General features: G+C 35.7%; 1 protein-coding gene across 1 annotated transcript in view; it reads right to left on the bottom strand.

Annotated features, from left to right (window-relative positions):
- Positions 1-27,854, bottom strand: part of GRID2 (glutamate ionotropic receptor delta type subunit 2) — a 1,463,802-nt gene that overhangs the window by 523,467 nt on the left and 912,481 nt on the right. Inside the window, 2 exon segments of the mRNA XM_047717994.1 lie at positions 6,984-7,103; positions 21,799-21,960. Coding sequence (XP_047573950.1) covers positions 6,984-7,103; positions 21,799-21,960 — 282 coding nt within the window.

The raw sequence follows: 27,854 nt of genomic DNA, 5'->3' as shown, positions 1-27,854 counted from the left end.
CCTTGAATGCACCATCTACTGAATGAAACATCACCTTACATCAAAGTAAAAGAACATGTACAAAATATCAAAGCAGAAGAGCTTTTTGTTTTGATCAACATCAGTGAAACTTAGATAATCCTTTTCACATTCTCCCCAATTCAGAAAAAATGAAACCTCCACTTACACAATGCCAAAAGAGCTGAGACTAGTCCAAAATTTGGGACTTGGGTCAATCTCACATTCAAATCCAAACAGACACAATCCTGCTGGCTTATGAGCACTGACAGTACCCCGCTGTAGGTGATAAGGCTGCTGGCATTGTGCACACTTAGCCATTGGCTTTAAAATAAACCCTGAGAACTTGACAGTTCATCAATTGGAAAGCCATTCAGTCTTTATGATATGTGGAGATACTGGGACTAGAGCCTTAATTTTATTTTATTTATTTATTTATTTTTTTAAAGATTTTATTTATTTATTTGACAGAGAGAAATCACAAGTAAGCAGAGAGGCAGGCAGAGAGAGAGGAGGAAGCAGGCTCCCTGCTGAGCAGAAAGCCGGATGTGGCGCTTGAACCCAGGACCTGGGATCATGACCTGAGCCGAAGGCAGCGGCTTAACCCACTGAGCCACCCAGGCGCCCCTAGAGCCTTAATTTTAGACATATCTAAGTGAATCTGTATTGTAATTATTTGCGTGGTAATGTTTTCCCTTGATAGTATCTCTGAGGACATTGTATATATGTGTTAATGTCCATATGAAAGAACCATCCCATTTATAAATGGAGCTAGCAATCCATTAACTTATTCACGGTACTCTTAAAATTACTTAAGAGGGAGATTTGGAGTTTTAAGATTTTTTTATTTATTCATTTGACAGATAGAGATCACAAGTAGGTAGAGAGACAGGCAGAGAGGGAGGAGGAAGCAGGCTCCCCGCTGAGCAGAGAGCCCGATGCGGGGCTCGATCCCAGCACCCTGGGATCATGACCTGAGCCGAAGGCAGAGGCTTTAACCCACTGAGCCACCCAGGCGCCCCGAGATTTGGAGTTTTATAAATTCAGTATTTGGTTAAAATTGTAGTTTGGTAAAAAAGGATTTGTAGTGTAACAACAAATAAAAAATTAAAATAATACATAATTTTTTAAGCCACAATGTAAAAGGTGCTGTAAAATTATGGTCCTTTTCACATAAAGTCTATGTAATCCCAGTGCACTGGAATGTTTCCATCCAATTTGGGAGTTAGAGCAATGAAACATAAATAATTACAGAAGTGTTCTATTATTACTTAAGAATGAAGCATACATAATTTGAAGTATATGATTCATTGTTAACTGAATGGCATAAACGACACAGTATATGGACTTTGAATTCAGAGCAGGGTGAAGGAACTACATTGATCTTGGAACTACAATGATGGTGGAAGGCAAAATGAAGCCCACTCTGTCACCCTCAAACATGACTTTTTGAGCATCTGAAACCCAGTGAACCCTTTGAATCATGAATTTAGATGTCTCTCTCCTCATACACAACTTCCTGGCTCCGAAGGTCTTTCATTTAATGCAAACCAAAAATCGGCTCTTCAGACTTACAGAGGGCTCTATTCTCTCAAGTCACACTTTCTGCCTATTGTTGAGATTCCTCCTGTCCTCATTACCATTCATGTCCAAGTTAGATTTTATGACTTGCCGCCTCAGCCATCACCCTGTCAATAAATATCTTTACTGCCATCACCTCATTTGAAATCTCAATCTTCCATTAATTCAAATGCATTATATCCACCAAATGCTGTTGGACAAAAATATATAACCATGTATATTAATGCTGCAATGAAATTTGAAACCCCTAAGAACCAACAACACCGCCTGGCAATTCTATATTTCCTAACTAGCCCTCTCTTGTTTGTTACAGCAGCTATTTTAAAACTTAATCACCTTTAAACTTTCAACCTCATTATCTCTGATGTTTTCTGCTACATTTTCCTTCTCAGCATATAATCTCATCTCCCACTTTTCCAAGAAAAGTTAATATATTTCTTAAGAATAGCCTTAACTCTTTGACACTACCCATGAAGACTTGCTTACATTCACACCATTCTTTTTTTACTCCCTCCCTCCATAATTCTGGAAAACGATGTCCTCCATGTCTAAGATAAAGCATTCCATCCAAAGGGATACGATCCCCTCTCTTTCTCCCAGACCTCTTTCAATAACCACCCTTCTTTCCTTTATCTTATTTCTCGTCCTATCTTCCTTAATCCGAACATTTGAACATACTCATTTTCTTTAAATTCTGAATGTTTGCCCCCTTAATTTCATGAAGCCATTTAATGGCCACTCTTATAGCCAAATATTGGGCTAGTACAATATTTATGCTTATAATACAAGATTACATAATACAATATTTATGCTTATAAATGCTTATGCTTGCTTCTTACTCGTAACCTTCCTTTTTACTTTCTGATTTGTTGGTTTTTCAACATAAGGCATTACAACCCTATTGACATTTACTTCATAAGTGACAGTTAACTGCAACATTTTTTTGAGGTATCAGGCAAGTTTTGGGTGTGTCATATCATTAACTCATTTAGGTTGTAACTACTTATGAGTCTAGTGACACTCCTGAGGTCACTTGGTATTAAATAACATAAAAATTTGAACAGCCTGACATCAGCAGCCTTTCTAACCCATTTGTTTTATTGCCTCTTCTTAGTTACTAATGAACCCTGAGTTCCTAATTTCAATGGATTCTCTTTAGCCTTTATACTACTGCTTTTCTGCTGCATCTCTGATCATCCCCTACTTCTTTTTTTTTTTTCTTTTTTAAAAAAGATTTTATTTATTTATTTGACAGACAGAGATCACAAGCAGGCAGAGAGGCAGGCAGAGAGAGAGAAGGAAGCAGGATCCCCGCTTGATCCCAGGACCCTGAGACCATGACCTGAGCTGAATGCAGAGGCTTAACCACTGAGCCACCCAGGCGCCCCCTACCCACTTCTGACTCATAGAGAATAGAGTTTATATAACTCATAGAGAGAAAACCCTCTCCACCCCATTTTATGAGGGCAATATAAGCTTAGTATCAAAATCCATGTGATACATCACATTAGTAAGAGAAAGGATAAAAACTGTATGATCGGGGCACCTGGGTGGCTCAGTGGGTTAAAGCCTCTGCCTTTGGCTCTGGTCATGATCCCGGGGTCCTGGGATCGAGCCCCGCATCGGGCTTTCTGCTCAGCGGGGAGCCTGCTTCGTCCTCTCTCTCTGCCTGCCTCTCTGCCTGCTTGTGATCTCTGTCTGTCAAATAAATAAAATCTTTAATAAATAAATAAATAAATAAATCCTTTAAAAAAAACTGTATGATCATTTCAATGCAGAGAAAACATTTGACAAAATACAACACCTGTTTATGATAAAAACTCTCAATAAAGTAGGCTTAGAGGGAACATATCTCAACATAGTAAAGGTCATATATCGAAAACCCACAGCTAATACTAAAACTGAGAGCTTTTCCTCTATGGTCAGGAATAAAACAAGCATGTGCACTCTCAACTACTGTTATTTAACATAGTACTGGAAGTCCTATGTCCATAGCAATTGGACAATGAAAATAAATAAAAATCCTCCAAATCAGTAAAGAAGAAGTAAAATTTTAACTATTTTTAGATGACATATACTCTATATAGAAACCTAAAAGAGTCCACCAAAAAAAAACTGCTAGAACTGATACATGGATTCAGTAAAGTCTCAGGATACAAAATCAATGTACAGAAATCTCTTGCATTTCTATACACCAATAATGAAGCAGCAGAAAGAGAAATTCAGGAATCAATCCCATTTATAACTGCACCAAAAACAGTAAGACACCCAGAAATAAACCTAACCAAAGAGGTGAAAGACCTGTACTCTGAAAACTATAAACACTGATGAAAGAAATTGAAGAGGACACAAAGAAATAGAAAAAAATTCCACGCTCATGGATTGGAAGAATGAAATGTCTATACTACCCAGAACAATCTACACATTTAATGCAATCCCTAACAAAATACCAACAGCATTTTTCACAGAGTTAGAACAAACAATCCTGAAGTTTGTATGGAATCACAAAAGACCATGAATAGTCAAGCAGTTTTGAAAAAGAAAAACAAAGCTGGATACATCACAATTCCAGACTTCAAGTTATATTACAAAGCTGTAGTGATCAAAACAGTATAGTATTGGCATAAAATAAACATATTGATCAATGAAACAGAAAAGAAAACTCAGAAAAGAACCCACAACTATTACTCAATTAATCTTCAGGAAACAATATCCAATGGGAAAAAGACAATCTCCTCAACAAAAGATGGGAAAACTAGATGGCAACAGGCAAAAGAATGAAACTGGATCACTTTCTTACACCATACACAAAAATAAATTGATCACTGGGTGTTATATATAAGTGATATATATATATAATGTTATATATAAATGTTATATATAAATGATAAATGATGAATCACTAAATTCTCCTTCTAAAACCAATATTACACTATATGTTACCTAGAATTTAAATAAAAACTTGAAACAAAGAATTGTTAAATACTCTGTATCAATGATAGATTAATTATACTATTGTTCAAAGTAAGGGGTGATGAAATAAATAAATTCCAAATCCATTTGAGGTGTGACTTTATAAGGAGACTTCATCATCATCAGGAGAGATGGCTTTGGTAACTGAAAGCAGAACTCCAGCTGCCAGTGGGAAAGTTTAAGTCACTTTTTGGTAGAGTGCATTGGTGAGGAATGATGGCACTGGTGTTGATGGGCAAGTAGAATTTTTTTTTTCTAGGTGCTGGGAAAAAGAGTCCTCTTTACCACAGCAGAACTCACTTACCCCAAGGTCTTCAGAGAGCTATTTTTTCTCAAGTTTTTATTTTAATTCCAGTTAGTTTACAGTATTGGTTTCAGGTGTAGAATTTAGTGATTCATTACTTACATACAAAACCTAGAGCTCATCACAACAAATGCCCTCCTTAATCACCATCACCTACTTAATCCATTTGCCCTCCCTTCCAGTGACTCTAAGTTTGTCATCTACAGTTAAGAGTCTGTGAAACTAAAAGGAATTTAAATAAAATGTAAATATATATATACATGTATATACATATATGCATATATGTATATACATGTATGTGTGTGTGTATATATATATATATATACATATATTACATATATGTATATATATATATATATATCTCCTAGAATCAATTATGAAAACAAAAGAACCCAAAAGAACATGTCCAAAGGACTCGAATGGGCAATTAATTCCAAAAGAAGTCTGAAGTGCCAGAAAGTATGAGAAAATATGCAGAACTGTGTTATAATCAGGAAAATAAAAATTGAAACCATGAAGATATATCATTATATACCCAATAACTTAATAAAAATTTTTAAGTCTAATGGAATTGGACTCAGGCAATAAGAACTCGTTGCACTGTTGGTGGTATGATAATTAGTAAATCTCTATGAAAATGGGTTTGAGGTCACAGAGCAAAGTTTCAAGATATGCTTTCTTATATCAAACAATTCTACTCCTGAACACCAAATCCACAGAAATATATTAACAAGTATAAGAGTATATATCCAAGATACGTCCATGAATGTTCATAACAGTTTTGCTCATAATGGTCTAAAAATGGAAAGAGACCACAATGGATTGTCAGATATTCATTAGGTAAAAACAATACAGAAATATATAGAGATAAACTACAACTACGTGTAATGACAAGAACGAATAACACAAACAGAATGTTGGATATAAGAAGCAAGAAAAAAGAATACATGCAATATTGAGCCTACTCATAAACTGAAGTATTGGCAAAACTCATCTATGTTATTTAAGGATACACATAGTGATAAAATTATACTTAAAATCTAAAGAAATGAGTACCATAAAATTCAAACTAATGGTTATGCTACTGAGAAAGGAAGTTGGGGATGTATCAGGCAGAAGTATGTGGGGTGGCTAGGATGCTTGATATGTTCTATTTCTTGACTGTAGTAGTGGTTGTTTCCTTTAAAATAATTCACTAAGCTATCCTTGTGTTTTATGGAATTTTTATATATCTCCTTTGTTTTGTTCTAAAACAATAATTAAAAACACATTAAGGTAGTTTCCACTCCTCTCTAGCATAAATTTACCAGGAAGTTTTTACTGCAGATTAGAATAACTCCTAACTTTGTCATATCTAAGTTTTTCTGCATTCTACTCTCAGCACTGGAGAGAAACACCTACTGAAGAAACTCTTATTCTCAATGTAGTTACCTTTATATAGCTACCAATTTACAGCTGTGAGCTCTGGATGTACATTCAATTATCTTTTTTTTTTCCTACCAAAAATGTATAAACACGGCAAATAAAACTATAGAAAAGTCATTTCTGCAGGGGCTTTTATTTTCTCCTTGAGAAAGTTAGTGAACCAGTAGTTCATAAAATATCCTTTATTGGCACTCCTACTTTTACATGTGATTTGTAGTATAGAGTAAGAGCTCATTTCCTGCAAACCATTTTCTACTTATTACATGACACATAGCATTTGAACTACTGTAATGTCACAGTTTAGAGTAGACTTTTCCTCTTTCTATATGAAATGTATCAAAGCTCCTATTCTGATTTTGTGGCTGTTACAAGTTAAAAACCAAGCAGTTATTCATTATATAAATATTGAATTCACTGCTTTATACAAATTACCATTATAATGAATGGAAGATGATGCTAGTTCCCTAGGAAACCATTGGGTTACTTTTTTCCCTTTAAATTATTCTAAGGCATAATAGAATTTATTGCTTAATACTTCTGATAAGTACTTAAGGTCATTTAAATGCCTAATTCTCCCCACCCCATTCTCTTTCAAACTACAATACAGGCTTTAATGCATACTATGATCATATGACAAGGAGAAAAATCAAACAAACCTATAGTTACTTTAGGAAAAAACAGGTACCAATATGTCTGGTCTTACCTTGCGAATACCTCGGCCAAGCTCCTCTCCATAGTTGGTTCCAAGGATTTCAAAATGGACATTGGGATTTCCTCCATTCTCTCCAAATTCTAATTCTCCAGTCAACCCACTGACTCCACCCTAAAACAGTGGAAAGATATTGATGTAAGATTTCAGAAATAAAATAACAATAACAATACCAATGATAACAATAATAATGAAGAGAAGAAGAAGGAGAAAAAGGAGAGATGGAGAAAGGAGAAGGAGGGAAAAATACTATTTGCACCAACAAAATAAATATTTTATCAAGAGGACAATTATTAACAGGATAATTTTTGAATAGGTACACATAATAAATAGGACAGCAATTGAAAGTTGACCTTGAGAATAACTTAATCCTATCTCATCCACTTTACGAACAAGGGAATTTATACTCAAAGATTCAAATGACTACTGAAATAGCACCATGGTAGAGCTGAGACATAATTGCAGGCTAGGAATTTTGCTACCATATCCTGTGAAATGCAGAGCTCCATTAGTCAGAAAACAAGATGCTCCTGGAGAGCATAAAACCTACTCTGGAGACAAGTTTTGACAATATTCTTTCTGTAGCACAATTCTATTCTAATTTGATCTAAAAATATATCTAGGAATCTTAAGAGCCATGGTTTCTAACTTATTGGAGATTTATTTTTTTCTTTCTTCTTTAAATATCTTTTCCGAATTAAAAAAAAAAAAGTTAAAAAATCTAAATTAGGCTTGAAATCTGTTTTTGCTCTTAATAGTAATGCTGGCTGTTGAGATTCATTGGGAATTTCCAAACTTCATCTTTCGTTCAACATGACAGATGTTCATTTCCCCAACAGATGGCAATGTAGGTCATACTTCTCTCTTTCTTGTTTACCACTCTTCTCTCAGCTTAGTTTATCAGCGTTCGCCTTATTTAGGATTTTACAAATTAAAACCATATTTTGAATCACTTCTATACTAAAGCATTTTAAGAGTTTCAGCTTGATAATCACACTTATTTGGAAAAGTTATCTCTGTAATTTGCTTCAATTATCACCTCTCTGACATTGATACCCAGCTACATCTCATTTTGCCATATCCTGTAATTCAACTTCTAGTCTTTTTTGGCAGGTTTCATGTTGTTTGCTAAGTCTTCTACTTCCTCTTTGCTTCTAGCCCATCATGTGACTCTACATTCATAACAGATATTCAATAAAACCACTGCTTAATCATTAATTTCAATATTTATTTCATCTTTGCAATAGCAATAATCAACAAAAACTAACCTCCACCACTATTTCTTAAGAAGCCAGCTTCTCATTTATTATATGGTTTTATTAGTAAAAATATGCTGAATTTGATATGTCCATATTTTCCTCATACATGAGCTAGCAGTCAATAGCATGGATTTTGGAGTCAGACTACCTGTATTTGTTAATGGTATCAGAATCTACTTGCTGGTAAACCTGGCTAAGTCACTGAATTTCTCTATACCCCAATTCTACATCTATTAAATAGCAAAATAATAGTGCCTACCCCAGAACACTATTATGTGTCTTAGAATACCATACCCATAAAGCATATAGAAAAGAGCTTGAAGAGTGGTGAGACCTTAATTACTATCATCATCATCACCACCATTATCTACATGATTATTTCATTCTTTAATTTCAAAGACTTTCTAGTTTTGCCACAAATTATAGACATGCTCTTGGTCTTTTTCAACTAGTTTATTAGGGTTGCAAAATTGTAGCATATGGTTGAATATTTACATGGCTTTGGGAAATGTTTTTGCAAATTTTGATTCAGTTACATTTCATTGATTAGTATTTGGGGAAGAAAGTGTTAAAGCAGCTGGTCTAAGATTCATTCACTTGTTTTACTGTTATGTGTGTTGTGAGAAGAGTGGGTGTGGGTCGGAGGAGAAAAAAAGAAAGAAGGTAAGTCAGTCTAATGTCAACTATGTCAACTAGAACTCCGGGTAGAGACTAGTAATATTTAATAGGAAGAAGAGTCCTTATCTATAAAAGCCCTTAGCAGGATGTACTCTGCTAAAGACTTATTGTAGTAAATAAGCAGAATCTGTAGATTAATGGCTTATGGCACATCAGAAAATGTCTTGAAGCTTTACACTTTCTAGAGTAAAATTGGAGACATTTCATAATGTAAATGCTCTCTGTTGTATGAGGTAAACTGATAGAACCTTCCTTGGAGACAGAATGCATGTATCCAATGTGCAAACAAAGGATTCAGAGAGTCATGCAAAATGCCCTACAATCTCTCTCCTCTGTGCCTCTTGATTTCCTGTATCTTTGATACGGGTAAATGAACCTATTATTGCATGTCAATTTGATCCTATATGTTCATTCAGTGTTAACATCTCAAAAAATCCAGTTATCCCTCTAGAATGTAAAGTCTGGGGTTAAGTACAGTGGATCTTATTATCATTAGTATCTCCAAATAGCAAATACTGTAGGAGTTTGACTCACAAATATAGCTTATATATTTTTTAAAGATTTTATTTATTTGACAGTGAGAGAGGGAACACAAGCAGGGGGAGTGGGAGAGGGAGAAGCAGGCTTTCCACCAAGCAGGGAGCCCAAAGCGGGGCTCTATCCCAGGACCCTGGGATCATGAGGGGAGCCCAAGGCAGATGCCTAATGACTCAGCCACCCAGGCACTCCCAAATACAGCTTATATTTCTAAACCTAAGTTCAAACTATCAGTATACCAAAATCTTCTATCAGAGATTTTCTTGTCCTCATTCATACATCCACCCATCTACCCTAATAATATCTCTTAATTATATCAGAGTTTAAATTTCTGTCTTAGTACTTAGGGAAAAAACAAGATATTATATATCAATATGATCGCTACAGTGCAAAAATGCTATACTCTGAAACTTTTAAATGTTTGAACACTAGATTGTTTGGCACTAAATTATTATTATTCCCAGTCAATACTCATATGGCTGCTCCAAACCAAAGTTTTGATCCATAGCTTGTATCTGGTAACTCAGTCTACTTACACTGTATACACGGTACCAAAAAAAACAAACAGAACAAAACAAAACAAAACAAAACAAAAAAAACATAAATCAGGGAACCTGCACTTGGTTAACTGTGGCCTCTACTTAACTTGTTCACCTTTTTGACTCTGTAATTTGTCTTCTTTGTGTGATATTCTTAATGAGCTGTTAGCATTGGTAATCAGTAAAGCCTTCCCTCATGAAGATATAAGGGATGCTTGAGAGGTTGGTATTTCAAGCAAATAAACTCTTTATCTCGAGCCTCTTGTTATTTGCCCCCAACTTAACCTCTCTGATTTTTGATTGCCCAGGACTATTCCCATGTTTTTGAGCTTTTTATTTTGTTTTCTTTTTTTCATCTATCCTCATATCAACTTCGAAAACTGAGCCTTGATAAAAATATGTGCTGGCCAGGTGGTAATGAGCAGTCATTATCTTTGTACATGCACAGTTGCATTTTTTTATCTCTTGGTGATGCAGCAGATTCTTAACAAAACAAGCTAATGGGACATTGATAGTATGAATGACACATACAAGTAATTTCTAAACGTACTTTAAATTGACAGTAAAAATTGCTGCTGGAGTAAACCTTTTTTAAAATACCAAGTAAAATTGGTCTTGATTTCATCCCACCTAATCTATGTAGAAATGCCAATGGGTATCAAATATAGAATGGAGAAAGAGAGAAAAATAAAATGAGGAGAATCAAAGGTTGGGAATAATTTACCACTAGATAATCAGTTTCTCAAAAGGCAAAAGTTTGCTGTTCCCCTACAGATAGGATAAGTTGGGGAAAAGAAATGAAGAAGAGAAAATATTTACTGAGATTTATTCCTCTCTTTTATGAGGCTGAAGGACTTTTCCCTATGCTTGAACTGCACAGTAACTTAGAGATACTTTTGGAGGATCATATGGAACATCAAATATTTATGACACTTGTCTAATTTCCTTATACATACTTCTAGGTTCCTTGCAGCTTGCAGACATGCTTGGTAATCAAGAACAACCTGTTAAATAAACATGAGCCCAGAAAGGCAGAAAACACACTGAAAGATGCCAGACTCAGTGGTGTACCCTGGTGGCCTCATGTTTCATAAGTTAATTTCAGAGAGAAAAATCCCTGACAGAGGAAATATTACATTTTTATCCAGAAAAAAATATAATGGCAACTATCTACTACATTATAATGTGAAGAAAACCACAAAAAATAAAAACAAAAGAACCTTCATTTGTGTGAAATGTTTAGGAAAAACTAAAATTGCCATATGACATTTATATGTGTATATATATGCATACACATGTGCATATGTGTATTTGCCTCTACACATATACATTAAAATATTCATTCATAATAGATGCTTTCAGCAAACCAAGAAGTAAATGGGATATTGCTAGTATTTTGATCATGTTATCTATATCTTAGAGAAAAAGAAACTGAGGTACAGATGACAAGTTATTTGAGGAACCTGAACTGACATCTCTATCCTGTGCTTCATACTTCTTCCTCTAGACTATATAAAATGTGTGCCCAATATAATATATGTATATCACAGTGGATTGCTCAAAAATGTATGTTGAACTGAAATAAATTAAAATTTATACCATTTTACCCACTTGGTGATTCAAAAGCCCTGAAGCTGGAGTATACGTTGACATGTCCACAAGAGTCCCTATTCTAAGGGCATAGATGGCATTTTAAAAGCTCTAGTAACAAAAAAGTTTATTTGCATATATTATTGCAAAACACTATATTATATTCAAAGTCAGTACTGTTACTGGTAAGTCAGATGATATTTTCCTAAATGATCTCTCTGTCCTTCAGGTTTATAAATTATAAATGGTACGTGGTACTTAACCCCAAAAACAAAGTAATATGTTTCCATTCCTCTAAGTATACAAATTAAATAGAAACAACAACAATAGCCCCAACTTATTAGAGTTATTTTTCTCTAAGCCAGAAGCCTGGAATCTTCTCTTCTCCCCTGCACATTTATGTTAAATGTCAAATCTTGTTTTAATCACCGAAATATCTCTCAAAAACATCTACTTCTATCCATCCCTACGACCAACACCGTTGCCTTGGTTCCCTTTGAGTTGGAACACCAGCCTCTTAAGTGTCATTCTCTCATCCAGTCTGTCTTGGTCCAATGGCAGCTGCAGAATGAATTCTCCACTTGGCAGCCACTGAATAATCCAATTTTGTCACCCCTACCCTCCCTGGCCCTGCATTTAAAATACCTCAGTAGCTTAACCTTACCCCTTGGATAAAGTTTAGGAACTTAAACATGGTTTACAAAGGTTTTCATGGTCTTTCTCTGTCTGTCTTATTTTAGCTAATAAGGAACCAAGTCACCAATTCCCTATTCTACCTCTCTTCTAGCCACCCCCATCTTATTTCAGATGCCTACATGTGCCAAGCACTTTTTCCTCCAAGCCTGAGAATATTCTGTTGCTCTTGCATGAAGCATCCTTCCTTCCCCATTCCTGGAGCACTCTTCCCTTTCTTTTCCTGGCTAATAATTACTCACCTTGAACATTTTCACCTATCTGTCATTCTTATACCTAAGGAGGTCTCCCAGACATATATTTCCAGAACAGTTGGTGTTTCCCCTTTTGTAGAACTAACCACACTTGGAATTATTTTTGATATTTCTATTTTCCTTCCTTATTCTGTGCTCACACAGTACAGCATATGGTAGTACTCAGTAAATATTTGTTGAATGAATACATTACCATATAAGAATTAAAGTAATTTCACTATTTTTGACATTTCAAAGAACATTTCTTTAGATATGAACATGGAGTTAGATCTCTTTTAGATAGGATAGGTATTGATACAAGAAAGTGTATTATTACTAAATGATTTGAGATACTAACATAAATGTTGGTATATTCGATTTTACCACATTTAATATTGAAAATAATCACCATAAAATATTTATCAGAAACTGATCAATTAAGTCAATGTTGAAGTATTTGATTTAAGGATCTATCAAATCTTGATTGGCTTACTTACGTAGAATACATACAAAATGTCAGTGTTTATATGTAATCAATCACATATTTTGAGTGTAACATTTTTCTTAGTTTTTTTTTAAAATTAAACTAAAAGATAAAGCATACTTTTTTTTTAAAAAAAACTCGGCTCTCATTTTGTTATCTCCATGCTCAAAAACTCTTTAGGATCTTTTATTTACCTACAAAATAAATTCCTCAATCTCTTTCCAGTCTAGACTATTCCCTCCATGTATTTTATACACTCGGTAAATTAATCAATTGTTGTCATTATCCACATGATTTATTCCAACAGATATGGCAGCTAGAGTGCTCTCACCACTGAAAAATATCCTCCTCTCCATAGCTTTACCTATCTTAAACCTGTTCGTTTTCAGGTTTCCATTAGTATGCTATCAGTTTCATACAAATGTTGCTAATGTGCTTTCTCTGTTTTGGGTCAAGTTCCCCAGGAAATAGTTCTGAAAAGGGGACTTGCTTGTGTGCAGGAGGGTTACCTCAAGTGCTCCTAAGAAAAACACTTTCAAGGGAGTGCAAGAAAAGGGGTTGGAAAGGGAGAGGTTAAACAGTGATGGAAATACAGCAATGGCTTGGGTGATGCCTAGGGCCAGTCCCTGCGGAGGAGTAAAATAACTCTGGAGTTTCGGCCTTTTGAGTGAAGGGACTCAGACCACTCTGCAATGAGAGGTCGCTGGGTGTATGCAATTCCAGTAAGAGAGTGGAATGTCTCTCTGCTGCACAGGGCATTTCCTATACAGAGGCTCAGCTCTGTGCCTTCCTGGAAAAGAGTATCTCAGCTGAGAAATGGGAATCTGAGTGTGTACCACTGCATGGTACATTCCTTTTTTTTTTTTTAATTTTTTTTATTTTTTCAGCATAACAATATTCATTATTTTTGCACCACACCCAGTGCTCCATGCAATCCATGCCCTCTACAATACCCACCACCTGGTGCCCCCAACCTCCCACCCCCCACCCCTTCAAAATTCTCAGATCGTTTTTCAGAGTCCATAGTCTTTCATGGTTCACCTCCCCTTCCAATTTCCCTCAACTCCCTTCTCCTCTCCATCTCCCCTTGTCCTCCATGCTATTTGTTATGCTCCACAAATAAGTGAAACCATATCTTTCTAAGATTCCAGAGTACCCTATTTTCACCACTTTGGGGGCCTCTTGTTGTCTCTCAACTTAGAGAATAGCTTGCAGTATAATAATGCCAATATTCACTACTAGGCTCTAAATTCTTTTTTGGGTAATCACCTAGAAGTGCTTGAATAATACATTCCACACTACAGACAAGTGATAAATATCTGTTAAAAGAATGATAAATACATGAATGAGCACAGCGTACTCTTGGAAGCTGTCTCAACATTGATAGTAAGAAAAAATAGGAAATGATTGCCATTTAATTTTAGAACAAGTCTGTAAATAAAAATACTTTGCCCACATTGCTTGAATGTAATATTATTCCACAACCTAAGAATGGCGGTAGATCTGTATGGATTAAACTGATTTCTAAATGTTCCAGGGACGTGGTTTTCAAACTGTGGTTCCAAGAACCAGTTGTAGTGGGAGTCCATCTATGGAGACCCTCCCTCACTTTCTTCCAGAACAGATCAGCTTTTGTTTTACTTATTTAGTTTAAAAGGCTTGAAAGCTTTCTCTAAGGCATGTAACCTCAACAAATTTAAATTATACAACATGAAAACTCCTTACCAAAATATATACTACAATTAAATATAGGTTTTCATAAAACCGTAAAGATTGCATATGTGTGCTGATAAATTTCTGCCACAAGAGCTTTTAAAAATGCAGTCCATGCCTTTAGAATCCTACCCTTGCAGACTCATCAACGCACACTCCAAATTCAAGGCATCTGAAAAAGGCACCTTGAAACTAAGATATTATTTACGTAATATTTACATATAGCAGTTACACCCTTGATTTCTTGGTGTGTGGCATTCTCTTTAGCCAAAGGGTTTTGGCAGTGGTGAATAAAATTATCACAATGAACAAGGAAAAGGGTAAATAGTATGGTATACAGAACACAGAGTTAGAAGCCAAACAACTTGGTAATAAAACAAATTTGCATCGTAACCAACCCTTAATAAGTTGTTAATTTTTCTAGAGACTCAGCTTTCTCCACCTTAAAACTGGGGAAGCATTATTTTATTTTACCTTGCTACTATAAAACTGCATGAGTTAAATAAAAAAAAAGTACAAAAATAATAAAACAAAAATAGAGATATATTCTTTACCTAGTTTAAAAATCTCTTTTCAAATAATTCCTTTGAAATACTTATAGCAAAACACTCGTGGCATATTTATTAAACCAAGATGTTATTTGTCATCAAAATTATACAAATTTAGAAGTAGAAGTTAAAGCAGTTAGTCAAGAACAGCTCTTATTTTATTATTTTTAAACTTCTCCCTATCATTTATTTAGGAAAAAAGTTTTCTACAGTAGGATAAAGTGGCAGACATTAGCCTAGAATCCAATCATTTCCAACCATTAATTCCTGATCTTATAGTAGCCATGAGAACCAGCCTCTAGGAGGAATTATGTTTTAGCCATGAGAACCAGCCTCTAGGAGGAATTGTGTTGAGTGCTATAACAGGGAGAAAGGCTCTGATTAAGTCTTATCTCATATCACAAAAACTCCAAGTATATGGATGCTTGCTATTAGAAAGTCTAGCACAAAAAACATGACCCAGACTGCCACCTTCAAAAAACACTGGCATTCTGCTATCTGTATATACCCACAGATTAAAAGCTCTGGTGTTTAAAAGAAAAAAAAAAAAGGTACTGCAAGAAAATAATTTCTATTATATATGCCATATATGTTGTCAATTGGCACTATGTTTTTACTCAAAATGGAGGGGGATAAATGAAAACACACACTTTATGAAAACATGCCTGAAAACATGCCCCCTCCTAAGAAAATTGAACCCAAGTTAAAAAATTTTTATGGAGTCAGATAATTATTTAAAGAATCTATTTCTGCTGATGGCAGCATGGCAGCCAATTGGCCTGTATGCCAAACATATATGGAACAAGTGCAATGCCGAGTACAGACAAGAAGAACACACAGCACTACTCACAAAAGATTCAGAGCAAGCAAACACTTTTTCCTGTCACTGTCAAGATGCCATCATCAGCTAAAGCATGCAGCCCTTCTTCAAACATATCTTTGGTCATTGCTATGTCAGACTGTCCCTGAATATCTTCAAAAAGTTGTATTTTAGACTTGGTGTTTGCCCTTACATAAACTAAGTTAACTAACCCTTCTCTCCATTTCGGAGAGTTGGAATTCATTTTTGTAGTAAGAATAGATACGTCCATAGTTCAATCCAGTGGTTCTGCTTAGTGACTTAAGGATTCCAGCTGTCAAGAGTATGCAGAAACCATTCCTCAACTACTACTGAGCTTCTGATCTTCCTCAAGTCTACATAAACCTGGATGAGAGCCTGGCTGGCTTGCTGGGTGAGCCAAGACATGACTGTGCTGTGAGCATAAGCAATGGAGTTCTTCAATACTGTCACATTTGTGAACCCCTTCTCCACTTGCTCCTTGCTCTGTAGTACAGAGCCACAAGGTGGTGAACCAGATGCCTGTCAAAGGCTTCATCGTGAGAGTCCAGCATGAGGAAGATCAAATCGAGCCTTGATAATAACATGTGAGGTAGCTGGATTATTACCATAGCTGTTTTCTATTGAGACTCAATAGAGTTTGCTGCTGCCAGGATACAGGTGCATGCATTGAGCTGACAAATAATCCCAGCCTTCAAAATGGAGAGAGCCAGCTGTCCCATGACAGTGTGCAATGCTGGTCTCATATTTTCATTCATCTTCTCAAACTTATAATACAGCAGATACTATTGTCACTTAGGTCAAAGGCATCAGTCTTCAGAACCACCTGCCTCATCTCAGGGTCTTTTGCTACTTACACTGTGAAGTCAGTCCCAGGAGACTGGGTCATACACATACTGCAGAGGCTGGGACTTACTGGTCCCAGGGTCACCACACATCAGGATTTGTTTTCAGCACAAAGTCTATCCTTTGCCATACGACTAAAATCTTTCTTTTTTCTAAGGAAGAGCTGAAGCAAGAGTCCCTTTTTTAAATCTTGATGTTCTTACATGCTTTAAGTGGAGACTGAAGCAATCATTTCATAAACGCCTCGTTTTCCATAGAGCTCCTTCAGCAATACCACATGCTTCTCTGAAAACAAGTTTCCATTCTGTATCTTCATCTGCTTCTTCATGCAGATGTTGTGCATCCATTTTCTGATAATAATTGCTGTCAATGTGGGTTTTGTAGACAGACTTCACATTACTCACTCTTGAATTGACTCAGTAAGAACAACTCAATCGATGTCTGTACTGTTTACTCTGTCCCCAGGTTGAACCTTGTCAACAAGATCATTGTGAGTAAAAAGGATGACAGCATGAAGCATCTGCCTTGCAGGCTTATTTTTTAGAAGACTGCTAATGTTTGATCCATCTGCTTGTCTGAGAACACAGAGTGATTGTGGGTCAGCATTCACCCACATAGAGCTCAGAGATTCAGCCATGGTCTATCTCCACCAAGGCAGTGTGGATGCATACCTGGCATTGCAAAAGGACTTCTGCATCTCGGGAAGCAGGTGAGACATCCTAATCAACATGCCATTTATGGTGATAGACTGGTCAATGTCTTCTGAATTCAGGTTTCTCATGTAATTAATCTTCAACACATTGAATGGTCCTACTTAAATCTGATGTTGTCTGATTGAATCTGGTAACTGTCAAAGAAGATCTCATTGACAGCCATGTTAAAAACTGGGATAACTTCTTGTGGGTGGTGGATGAGCTGTTTGTACAGATTTTTGTCAAATGACTTTATTCACAGTTTACACTTTAACATGGTTCCCCAATAACATTAATCACCCCATCATTGCATGTACAAACATCCAGCAATATTTATGACAACACTGTCTTCTTTAGACACAGGGTCAATAAAATGTTGGAAGGAACCCCCCAAGTTTTCTTTACATGTTGCCATATTTACATATGTTGCTCAAATCACAAGTTTGTGGCCTAGACGCTGCTCACTAGCCACTGTATCCTCTGTAACTGGCCTATCCTGCAAGTTCCCCTACAGACCCTTCCATGTAGACCCCACATCAGGCTTCTATCTCATGGGTGTGCTGCTAACACCACAGCTTGGGGTTCCTTCCACCCATGAGCTGGAAGTGTCCCATGTCAGTGGTGAATTAGCATTAAAATCAAGATAAATAGTTGAAGGATGCATCAGAGGAGAACCGGAAAATAGTGTGTCCCATGTGTCAGGGTTGTGTAGGACAGTTCTAAGCCAGGTTGGCATCAACAACAGCTCTCCTTAGAGGTAGAATCCTTATATCTACATCTTTGAGATGTAGATGACCTGGCATCCTCACCTGGAGCAGGAAAAGATGACCATCTCTGAGATTCATAAACTCTGGGGTGTACCTGACAGGTCATTTCCCAGACAGCCTCAAGAACATGTTTTTTTAAAGTTTTTGAAAGTTTTAGAAAGATACAAAGTATTAGAATTAGATGATAACATTAATTTTACTTGAGGACGATATCAATGGCTACTTGAAAAAGACAAGCAAATAAACAATGAAGGAAGAAGTGAGAATCAGGAGTCAAGTTTCAAGGGTTGGTCAGCTCGATCACAAAATATGTCAAACATCAACATCAACAATTGCTTTACATACTTACAATATCTAGTTGGAAAACATAATGGAAATAAATTCGATTCATGATAGTGTGTGCAAATATGCACATACACAGAGACATACATATTCAAAACTTTATAAAATTTTAGGAATAAAATATAATGCAAATAAGTATGAAGGACACTAATCTTTACTGAGGGCTATAAAAAGGTGACTATGTGGATAGATACCATGTCCACAGATGGGAAGACTCATATTTTTTTTTTTAAAGATTTTATTTATTTATCTGACAGACAGAGATCACAAGTAAGCAGAGAGGCAGGCAGAGAGAGAGGAGGAAGCGGGCTCCCTGCTGAGCAGAGAGCCCGATGTGGGGCTCGATCCCAGGACCCCGGGATCACGACCTGAGCCGAAGGCAGAGGCTTAACCTACTGAGCCACCCAGGCGCCCCAAGACTCAGTATTTTAAAAACTATAAATCTCAAAGTGGATCTCTAGAAGTCATATAAATAGCAATGGCTTGGGGGTAACTGATAATATCTGGGAGAAATAAACACTTGAGAATTGACCACTATTTTTTTTAAAAAGAAGAGAATGTGGAAGTACCTATTTTACAGCTAATAAAATACATTGTAAAGCTTCCATACACCAGTTTCCTGGAAACTACCACTTCCCCCCTTATAAATGTACTGGACATTTACAGTATTTACATCAACTACATTGCTTCTTAATTTTTTTTTGTCTTACCCCCCCAAAGAATATAAATTAATTAAGGGACAGATCCTCATTCTTTCACTTGTCTCCTCACAGCGACTCAGAGGCTTTGTAAAGTATATATAGCATGTACTTAATATAGACATGCAGTGGTTTCTTGAATGTAATTAAATATTTTATTACTAGAATGTCCCCATTGTAATAAAGAGCCTGACCTCATTTGTGATGTTTGGCTGCTGATTTCTTTCTAAGCTTTGGTCTCCCTTTCCCCTTTGGCTCCACATCTGGACATGCTGATCAAGAAAGCTCATCCTGCACCTGCTTCACTGAACCCAGTAGGAAATGTAAGTCTTAAAAATCTCTAGCCCAAGTAAATGGGAAATTTTCCCAGTCTCACCTACTGGCCACTAGCAAGACCTGGCCCACCCTTGCTGCTTGGGTTGAGTCAGCCAGGACATCCCTGAGGCCATTCTGTTCTACTGGGAGTTCCTATATGAGTAGTAATGTTCTTTCAAATTTTCTTGATACACGCAGTATTATCAATGACATCTGAATGAGATGACAAAAACACTCATATGAAAAGGCAAAGTAATATGATTGGAAAAAAATTACTCCATTTTTGTTGAAATCAGTTTGAAATATGGGAAAACAAATAATGAAACTGAGCATGTGATTCTTGACCTCAGGGTTATATGTTCAAGCCCCACTGGGCTGAGTTTACTTAAAAAAATAAGGAAACTGAATATATCTGCAGTGATATATATCATTCAAAATTCATCTCTAAATACATAGAATGGATATATTCCTTTAAAAGTGTCACTGGGCTGAAAGCTTACTGGGACAAATACACAAATATTCCCCCCAAAAATAAATGTCATAATTATTATATCTAAATTATTGTTTTGATTATACATTTTTCAACAGCATCATTTTGTATAATGAATTGCTCCATGAGAACCACCTACATATTATGGTGTCTCTCTTTTCCCTCCCACTAATACTTCCACTAAATAAGTATCTCCTAAGCAACCTCCCAAACTATTATCCTGCCTTTGTGAGAAACCTTCAGAAGAATGAATATATTCGGGTTCCTGCATCCCAGCCAAACCATGAATTAATAAATTGGCAGGATCAGAATCATGTTCAACAACTTCCCTTGGATTCATACCTGCCAAATCTCTACACACACAGATAGGGAGATCGTGGTGACACTTTGAGTTTAGATTTGACTTACTCATTTTTTAGTTGAAATATCTTATTCTGCCAATATAGTCAATTCATTGAATTCTCAAGCACTTCTGTTGATAAGAGCCTAAATTCTCATTAAAGCTATTCTTTTCACAAAGAGGAAACACACCAAGAGAAAGCTCCAGGCTAGTCTCCATTTGCAACATTTCCTTCTTCCACTTCCTGGTTTCTTGTACAGCTCGCTCACTTCTAATGATAAACTTTTAAATTTCTCTCTGGCTTTTCTAAATACGTTCATATTTCATTCAACTAGCTGTTTCTCTTTTTGTTTCAGGAGAGAAAGGCAAACACATCAGAGAGAAAAAAGATGGGTAAAATAAGGAACATCAACTTCCAAATGTCTGTCTTCTTTGTGTAAAGGGTACAAGAGAAATTTGTTTGTTTTATTAATCATTTCATTTTAAATCCAAGAAGCTGTGTGAGACAAACGGAAAATGCCAGCGAGGATGACATGACAAAGAGGCTAATAAACTGCAGAACGCATATGCCGTGGAGAGGAGTTAAGCACCATAAACTGCCTCCTGGGAACAGAGCACGTAGCTCAGCCAAAGCGGGTCACAGCCCGGCTAAACACCACGCTGACAGTGAGGAAGAAGAATGCAGCAAATATCTCAAATAGTTCATGAAGGCTGAAAAATATTAACTGTTTATGAATTGTATCTTTATCATACGATAAATTAAGGATCATCTCCTCTAATGTCTTACCATGTATCGTGTATTCCAAAGACAGTGAAGTCTTACGCTTATTTTTTTTCAGTTGATGGTGCATTTTAAAGAAAAAGAAAACCCCAGCTATTTGTACTTGTGACAGGCACCAAAATAATTGGAGTATCCCTAATCCTAAAGGTATAACAAAGGCAGTTGAAAATACTTCAACCATTAACTTTATACCTGCATATAATTCCCTGATGTGTAAGGAAGGGCTCCTTGTTTTATGCATGTATGTGACTTTCTGATGTTGTTTCTTTTAATATTTCATTTCTCTATTACACTGTCTTGCGTTTTACATTGACAACAGTATTGGTGATGAGAAACATCCTTTTAAAAGATATCTCAACAAAAGACAACTTAATGTATCCCCTTTCCATGAAAATTAGGGAGAGTGAAACGTTAGCCAAAAGTTACCTTCTTGATGGTCTCCAGCATGGAACGCCCTCCCTGCCAAGGCTTGGAGTTCTTTCTGATACACGACAAACTGGCCATGCTGTGCCATTTTCGGTCCTCCAGTTTCTTATGAAAAGCATTAGCAAGCAAAAGCACCGTGTCATATATGTAAAGGTTTGAAATCTGAAAAGACATTAGACGGTAATCATTAGAATCATTGATGCCTACCATTGAGAATAAGGGGGAAATCATCAGCTTGGCCGCTTCCCTTCATGTCATAGATGGCTGGTTTACTGGGTTATTTATTAAGCAAAAGGTTTCTTTTTTTCATTTCCTGGGCAATTTCGCCATTGACAATGAAGTCTTGTCTGATTGTATGCCTCAATTGCTCTCTCGGCTTATTTAGGTATGAAAGGGAAGATAAAAAAGAACTTTCGACAGAGGCGAGGCTGTTAGTGTCAGACCTTTGAAAATCACTGGCCCTTATTTCTTTCTGAAGAGGTAAGGATCTAAGGGTTTCAGATTGGAAGGGCAAACTGAATAATACATTTTCTGAATATGTCAAGTTTTTGCATTCTGATTATTCAGATGGAGAAATATCAACTTGATCTTACATATAAAATGAGTGTCATAGGTGCAAGAAAAAGGAAGTGGCCATCTGTGTGTATGTGTCTGTCTATGGGGATTCGGTGATGAGAAAATGAGAGAACACAGTGCCATTCATAAACATTATAATTATCAAGGATCTATACAAACTTATCTAGGTATACACAGGAATTGCAATTCAATAGCATGACAAATACCATAAACTATGAACTGTGGGTGAATATGTGTTATATATATTAATGCTTCCTTTTTCCAGAGTAATCATGTCATTATCTCCCTTCTATATAAATTTAAAAAATGAACTGAAAATTTTTGCTCTGACCTATTGCACTCTTACAATTAACTCTTGCCAGAAGTACTATCCATACTGTCAATTGCAGAAGGTGTTTATTTTCTGAAGATATTAGAAATTATTTAGGAAATATAAACACCAAGATACATCCAAATTCAGTAAAAGATTTTAAATGGTTTATTACTACTTCTCTGAAGGAAAAATAAAACACAAAGTAAAAAAAAAAATGAGAAATCACTGTAGCTATGGAAGTTAAATCCATCTTAAAGCATTTAAATCTCCTCAGAGTTTTAAACATATCTTGTTATCACAGTTTTTTCCTGAAAACAAAGGTGACAATATGTTGATTGCCCTTTGTTTATAATTAATTATAATTAATTACTAAGGAATCTTGTGAAATTGTCTGCAACGATCACAGAATGGCACTAAATTTCAACTATTGGGATGACAGTTTAATATTATGAAAAACTGTTAATAAGCACTTCCTAACAGTGCCTTGTGAGTTTTCTTTCATTACTAGGTGAATCTTAATCATTTGTGTTTGTTAAGCATCATTTTATATGCATAGTACTTAGGGAAGGCAGGCCTTTCTTTAAAGAGAAATGGACATTAAGGGAGGCTTGTGATGTAACGAACATTAGATATTATATAAGACTGATGAGTCACTGACCTCTACCTCTGAAACCAATAATATGTTATATGTTAATTAATTGAAATTAAATAAAATAAATAAGTTAAATGATGTGACTTGAAAGCAAAATAGATACTGCATATTCTCATGCACTATGTGAAATACAATTTGTTCTTTATAAGGAAATATTAGGACAGGCTACTCTCACCTTCACCTCCCTGAACCTCCCCTGTCTGATAATTACTAGAGAGAGTAGGGGGCGTGGATGAAATCTGCAATGAATGAGGACTTGAAGATAAAAGTAGATGATGAGTCAAAATTCAGTTTGAATTAGACTTAGAAGACCTGAAAGGAAAACCTTTGGACATTTTCTCAATAGTCTGCAATACTCTGGCCTCTTTTAACCTTTCCTTGCTTCGCTGACTCAAACTTGCTTGCTCTTAATTCTCTAGCTCTCCTTGGCTTCTCCCTCTGACTGACTGATTTAAATATATACATGAAATGGTAGGAGTAGCACTCTTTGATGTCTCTTTACCTTTCTCCAACTACCTAACTTCTAATATTCAATTTGCAGGTCACAGGTGAGATGAATCCTACCCTGGCTATTTCTCAGGACTCTACTTGTTTCCAGGCTAATTGGGCAGTCTTCTTTATCTCCCATGATGCTCATGTTGCATGCTTCTATTTGTAACATATAATGGTAAGATTTTTTTTTTTTTTTAATCTGGTTTTCACACTAGAATATGAGTTCCTTCCAGATAGGGCTCATAGTGTCCAAATGTTTCCCCTCTGTAATTTGGTTTCCCTTCTTCTTTATTTCCTCCTGGCTTAGCCTGGAGCCTAGCACACATTTGGCTTTTGATAAATAGTTGTCAAATAAGAGAAGACAAAGAAAAGAAAGTCAGGTTTAACGTCAGGTACATCTGACAGAAGTCAAGATGTGAGAAACCTGGCAACTTGTGTTCCATCCTAATCTTGACATTGCCATGGCACAGGGTCTCTTGCAAACTCTGAGGCATGTGCCTTAATCATCCATGCTGCTCCTAAAGGTGAATGCCTTGTCTTTGATATGACAGGTGTTTTTGACAAATGGCTGCCTCTCATTCCCACCTTCTGAACTATGGAATTGAAAGGAGGTGATGACATTCTCTGAGATTTCCATTACCCCTTCTGGTAGTTGTTTCTCAGGGAAGTGCCTATTCTGTTTTGAGGTTCATGCTCTTTCCTATGCTGAGGTCCTATTCTGCTATCACCTATTGGTCTGTTGGTCACTCTGTATTCATGAGGTCTTTGACTCCTCTCTCACAGTGATTCTAAACTATCTCCCTCCATTAAAAAAGTCACTGCAATTCCTACAGAGATGATTTTGACTTTTGTTCTGGCCACATCCAACAAGAGTGACTATTTGCTGGATCCAAACACATACCTCCTCTAACATCTCAAACTCCATTTTTCCACCATCTGACCAATCATTTCTCTCTCTCTTACTGCCACCACACTCATTTTCTGACTTAACTGAGCCCCCAGCACCCACCTCCTTTATAAGACAATCTTCTAATATTTGACAGCAGCCATGACTTGCCCTGAAACATCCTCTTTCCTTCAGTTGTTCATCATTTGGTGTAACTTCTAGGCTGCTCACCATCTCAGCATTTTTCTTCTGTCCTCTTAGTTTTTGATGTTTCTGTTCAGAGTTTAGAACTCATAGCCAACACATTATTGCAGATGTGATCTGTCTAGGACAGAGTAGTCTAAGGGGTTATCTCTCTTGATCTCAGCAAAATGCTCCACTAAAGAGACCAAGATCACATTAAAATGGCTTAGAGCCAAAAGGACTTGTGTTATGTTTAAACAAAATTTGCCTTCATCTTAATAACCTTAAACAGCTATCAAACCAGGTCATATCCATCCAGACTTCTTGTAATGATTTTGAACCTATCCTTTATCTCCTTGAAATGTCAAATTTCACATTCATTTTTAGTCAGCAAATATGAATAATTTAGATCTTGATTATATAACACAGCATAAGCTTTCTTTCCTAGCTTTATGTCATTTACAAATGTGTTAGGCATTATTATTCACTTTTATTTGTGTAATGGTAAATAATTAAAAATGTAAGTTCCAAGAATATTATTTTCAGATGACCATAGAGAGTTCCTTGCACTTCAAGAGTAGAATATTTATCATTATGGTTGAGCAACCTCTTAGTTCCATACTTCCCAAATTGAAGTTAAAAGAAGTTATGGATATTAGAAGTACTCAGAGCTACAAAATATATCTGAGCTATGTTCCAGGCATATCAAATTTGCTTAAAGATTTGAGGAATAAACAAAGTTAACTGGTAAATTATTTGGAATATTACGTTTAATTTTAAAGAAACTCATAAGTTATAAATTTTAAGATGAGACTTCCACATATTTCTATTTCACATATTTCTAACTTTTATTTTTTTCTTCTTTTTTAAATCTAAAAATAATGTTTACTACGATCTTCTAAGTTCTTTATTGAAATATTTGTGTGACATTAACCTATCTAGACTTTTTAATGCCTTTCTATAAAGATTTCATAAGAAAATTGGTAAATTCCACCTAAAAGTCAATATACAATAAATAGATTTATAACATTCTATCTTTATAAAAAAATTAGTAAATAGGATTTAGTTTGGTAGTGCTTACCCTTAAGGAAGTCCTATTGTCATATTTGAAGTATCCCAAACCATGTATTTATATTATAGTTTATCCAAATATCAACTTTTAGTGTATTAAATTCTGTCAGAATCATTTTCCTTCCTTTTGAAACTTGGAACAATATACCAGTCTCATATACTTGGGTCTTCTAGCCAAGTATTTTTCTGGTATTTCTAAATTATAATATTGTGATCATATCTACTGTTTTATTTACTATTCTAAAACAATTATTATTTAGACCTCATTTTATTTTTTTTTAAGATTTTATTTATTTATTTGTCAGGGACAGAGGGAGAGAGAGCGAGCGAGCACAGGCAGACAGAGAGGCAGGCAGAGGCAGAGGGAGAACCAGGTTCCCTGCCCAGCAAGGAGCCGGATGTGGGACTCGATCCCAGGACGCTGGGATCATGACCTGAGCCGAAGGCAGCCACTTAACCAACTGAGCCACCCAGGCGTCCCTAGACCTCATTTTAAAGCAGTAAGGCATATGCTTACCATCTCCAAACCCTGCTCCTTATAAACCAGTGGTTTATTTTTTAAAAATCACTTTAACTCTAATTTTTCCAATTTGAAGACAATTTTGCTTAGATGGAGATAACAAAAGCAAACAAAATTGAAATTTTCTATTTTCTCTCCATTAGTAGCCAACCTAACATTAGTTTCACCAAGCAGTGAATGCCTCACTTTTTTCTTGCTTCATATATTGTACAAACTTTGTCTCTAGAGCTAAAAGTTTTCTTCAACTTTATTTTGCAACTTCAACTCATCCTTGATTTTAGTCTTTCTGGCATGAATTTAAAAGTTTGGAAAGCTTGTTTTTTGTTTATAACAAAACAAATCTGAATCTTCTTTCTCTGTATATTAAATTAAGTAACAGCCCAGAGACCCACATGTACTCTCTTCTCCCCTGTTGTACTGACTATTGTGATTTTATAGTTTGGGTTTCTATTTAATAGTTGGGTCTCTATTTTTAGAGCTCACTTGAGTCATATTTTCATACTTTTACTTTTTCTGAGTTATTTTTAATAGTACCCTGCTGATAAGATAAAAATCTGTGATCCTGTTTACCTGCAGTTTTTTATAGGCTCCAAGTTGGGAGGGTTACGTCTCTGAAGGAATCCCTTACTTCAAACTTTTTAAAACACATTATTTTTGTTGCTTCCTCTAATTTTGGTGAGATAAAATTTTTACCAAGAGAAGCCTCTATAACATATGTTGTGTTTTTAGTGGAACATCTTAAATTAATAGCCCTGCATTTAGATTCTTAATTTATATATATATATATATAAATGTATATATATGTATAATATGTATATATGTATGTATGTATATATGTATGTGTATATATATATCCACATATCAAATTTTCTGTCAATTTTTCTTTTATATACTAGATATATACTAGATATTTTCTCAAAACCTATTATGTATAATAGGGAAGTTATTATGTAATAAATCCTCAAACAAAAGTAATTTTTTTATTTCCTTCCATCTGTGGGTTTTACAGGTGGAAGACAAAGGTGTGGGATAAGAGGCATGGTGCTTCCTTAACTCAGTATAGAGGTCTGGGGCTATGAAGAGAAAGAAAGAAAGAAAGAAAGAAAGAAAGAAAGAAAGAAAGAAAGAAAGAGAAAAGAAGGAAATATTTGTTCCAAGATTTCAAGATACTCATTAATAAATCAGTAGGATTATACTTTTAGATGAATGTGCCTTAAAATATTATGTAGCTACTTTCTGCTTTCCCAATTTGTATATTTCTTATTACTTCCTTTGACAGAGATGAACTTTAATAATTCAAAATTTTCTTAATCAAAATTATTCCACTTTCTTCATTTAGAATTCTATCATTTTCATATCAATC

Source organism: Lutra lutra, chromosome 2 (genome assembly GCF_902655055.1).
Source record: "Lutra lutra chromosome 2, mLutLut1.2, whole genome shotgun sequence".
Lineage (NCBI taxonomy): Eukaryota > Metazoa > Chordata > Mammalia > Carnivora > Mustelidae > Lutra > Lutra lutra.
This window is presented reverse-complemented; position numbering and strand designations above follow the sequence as displayed.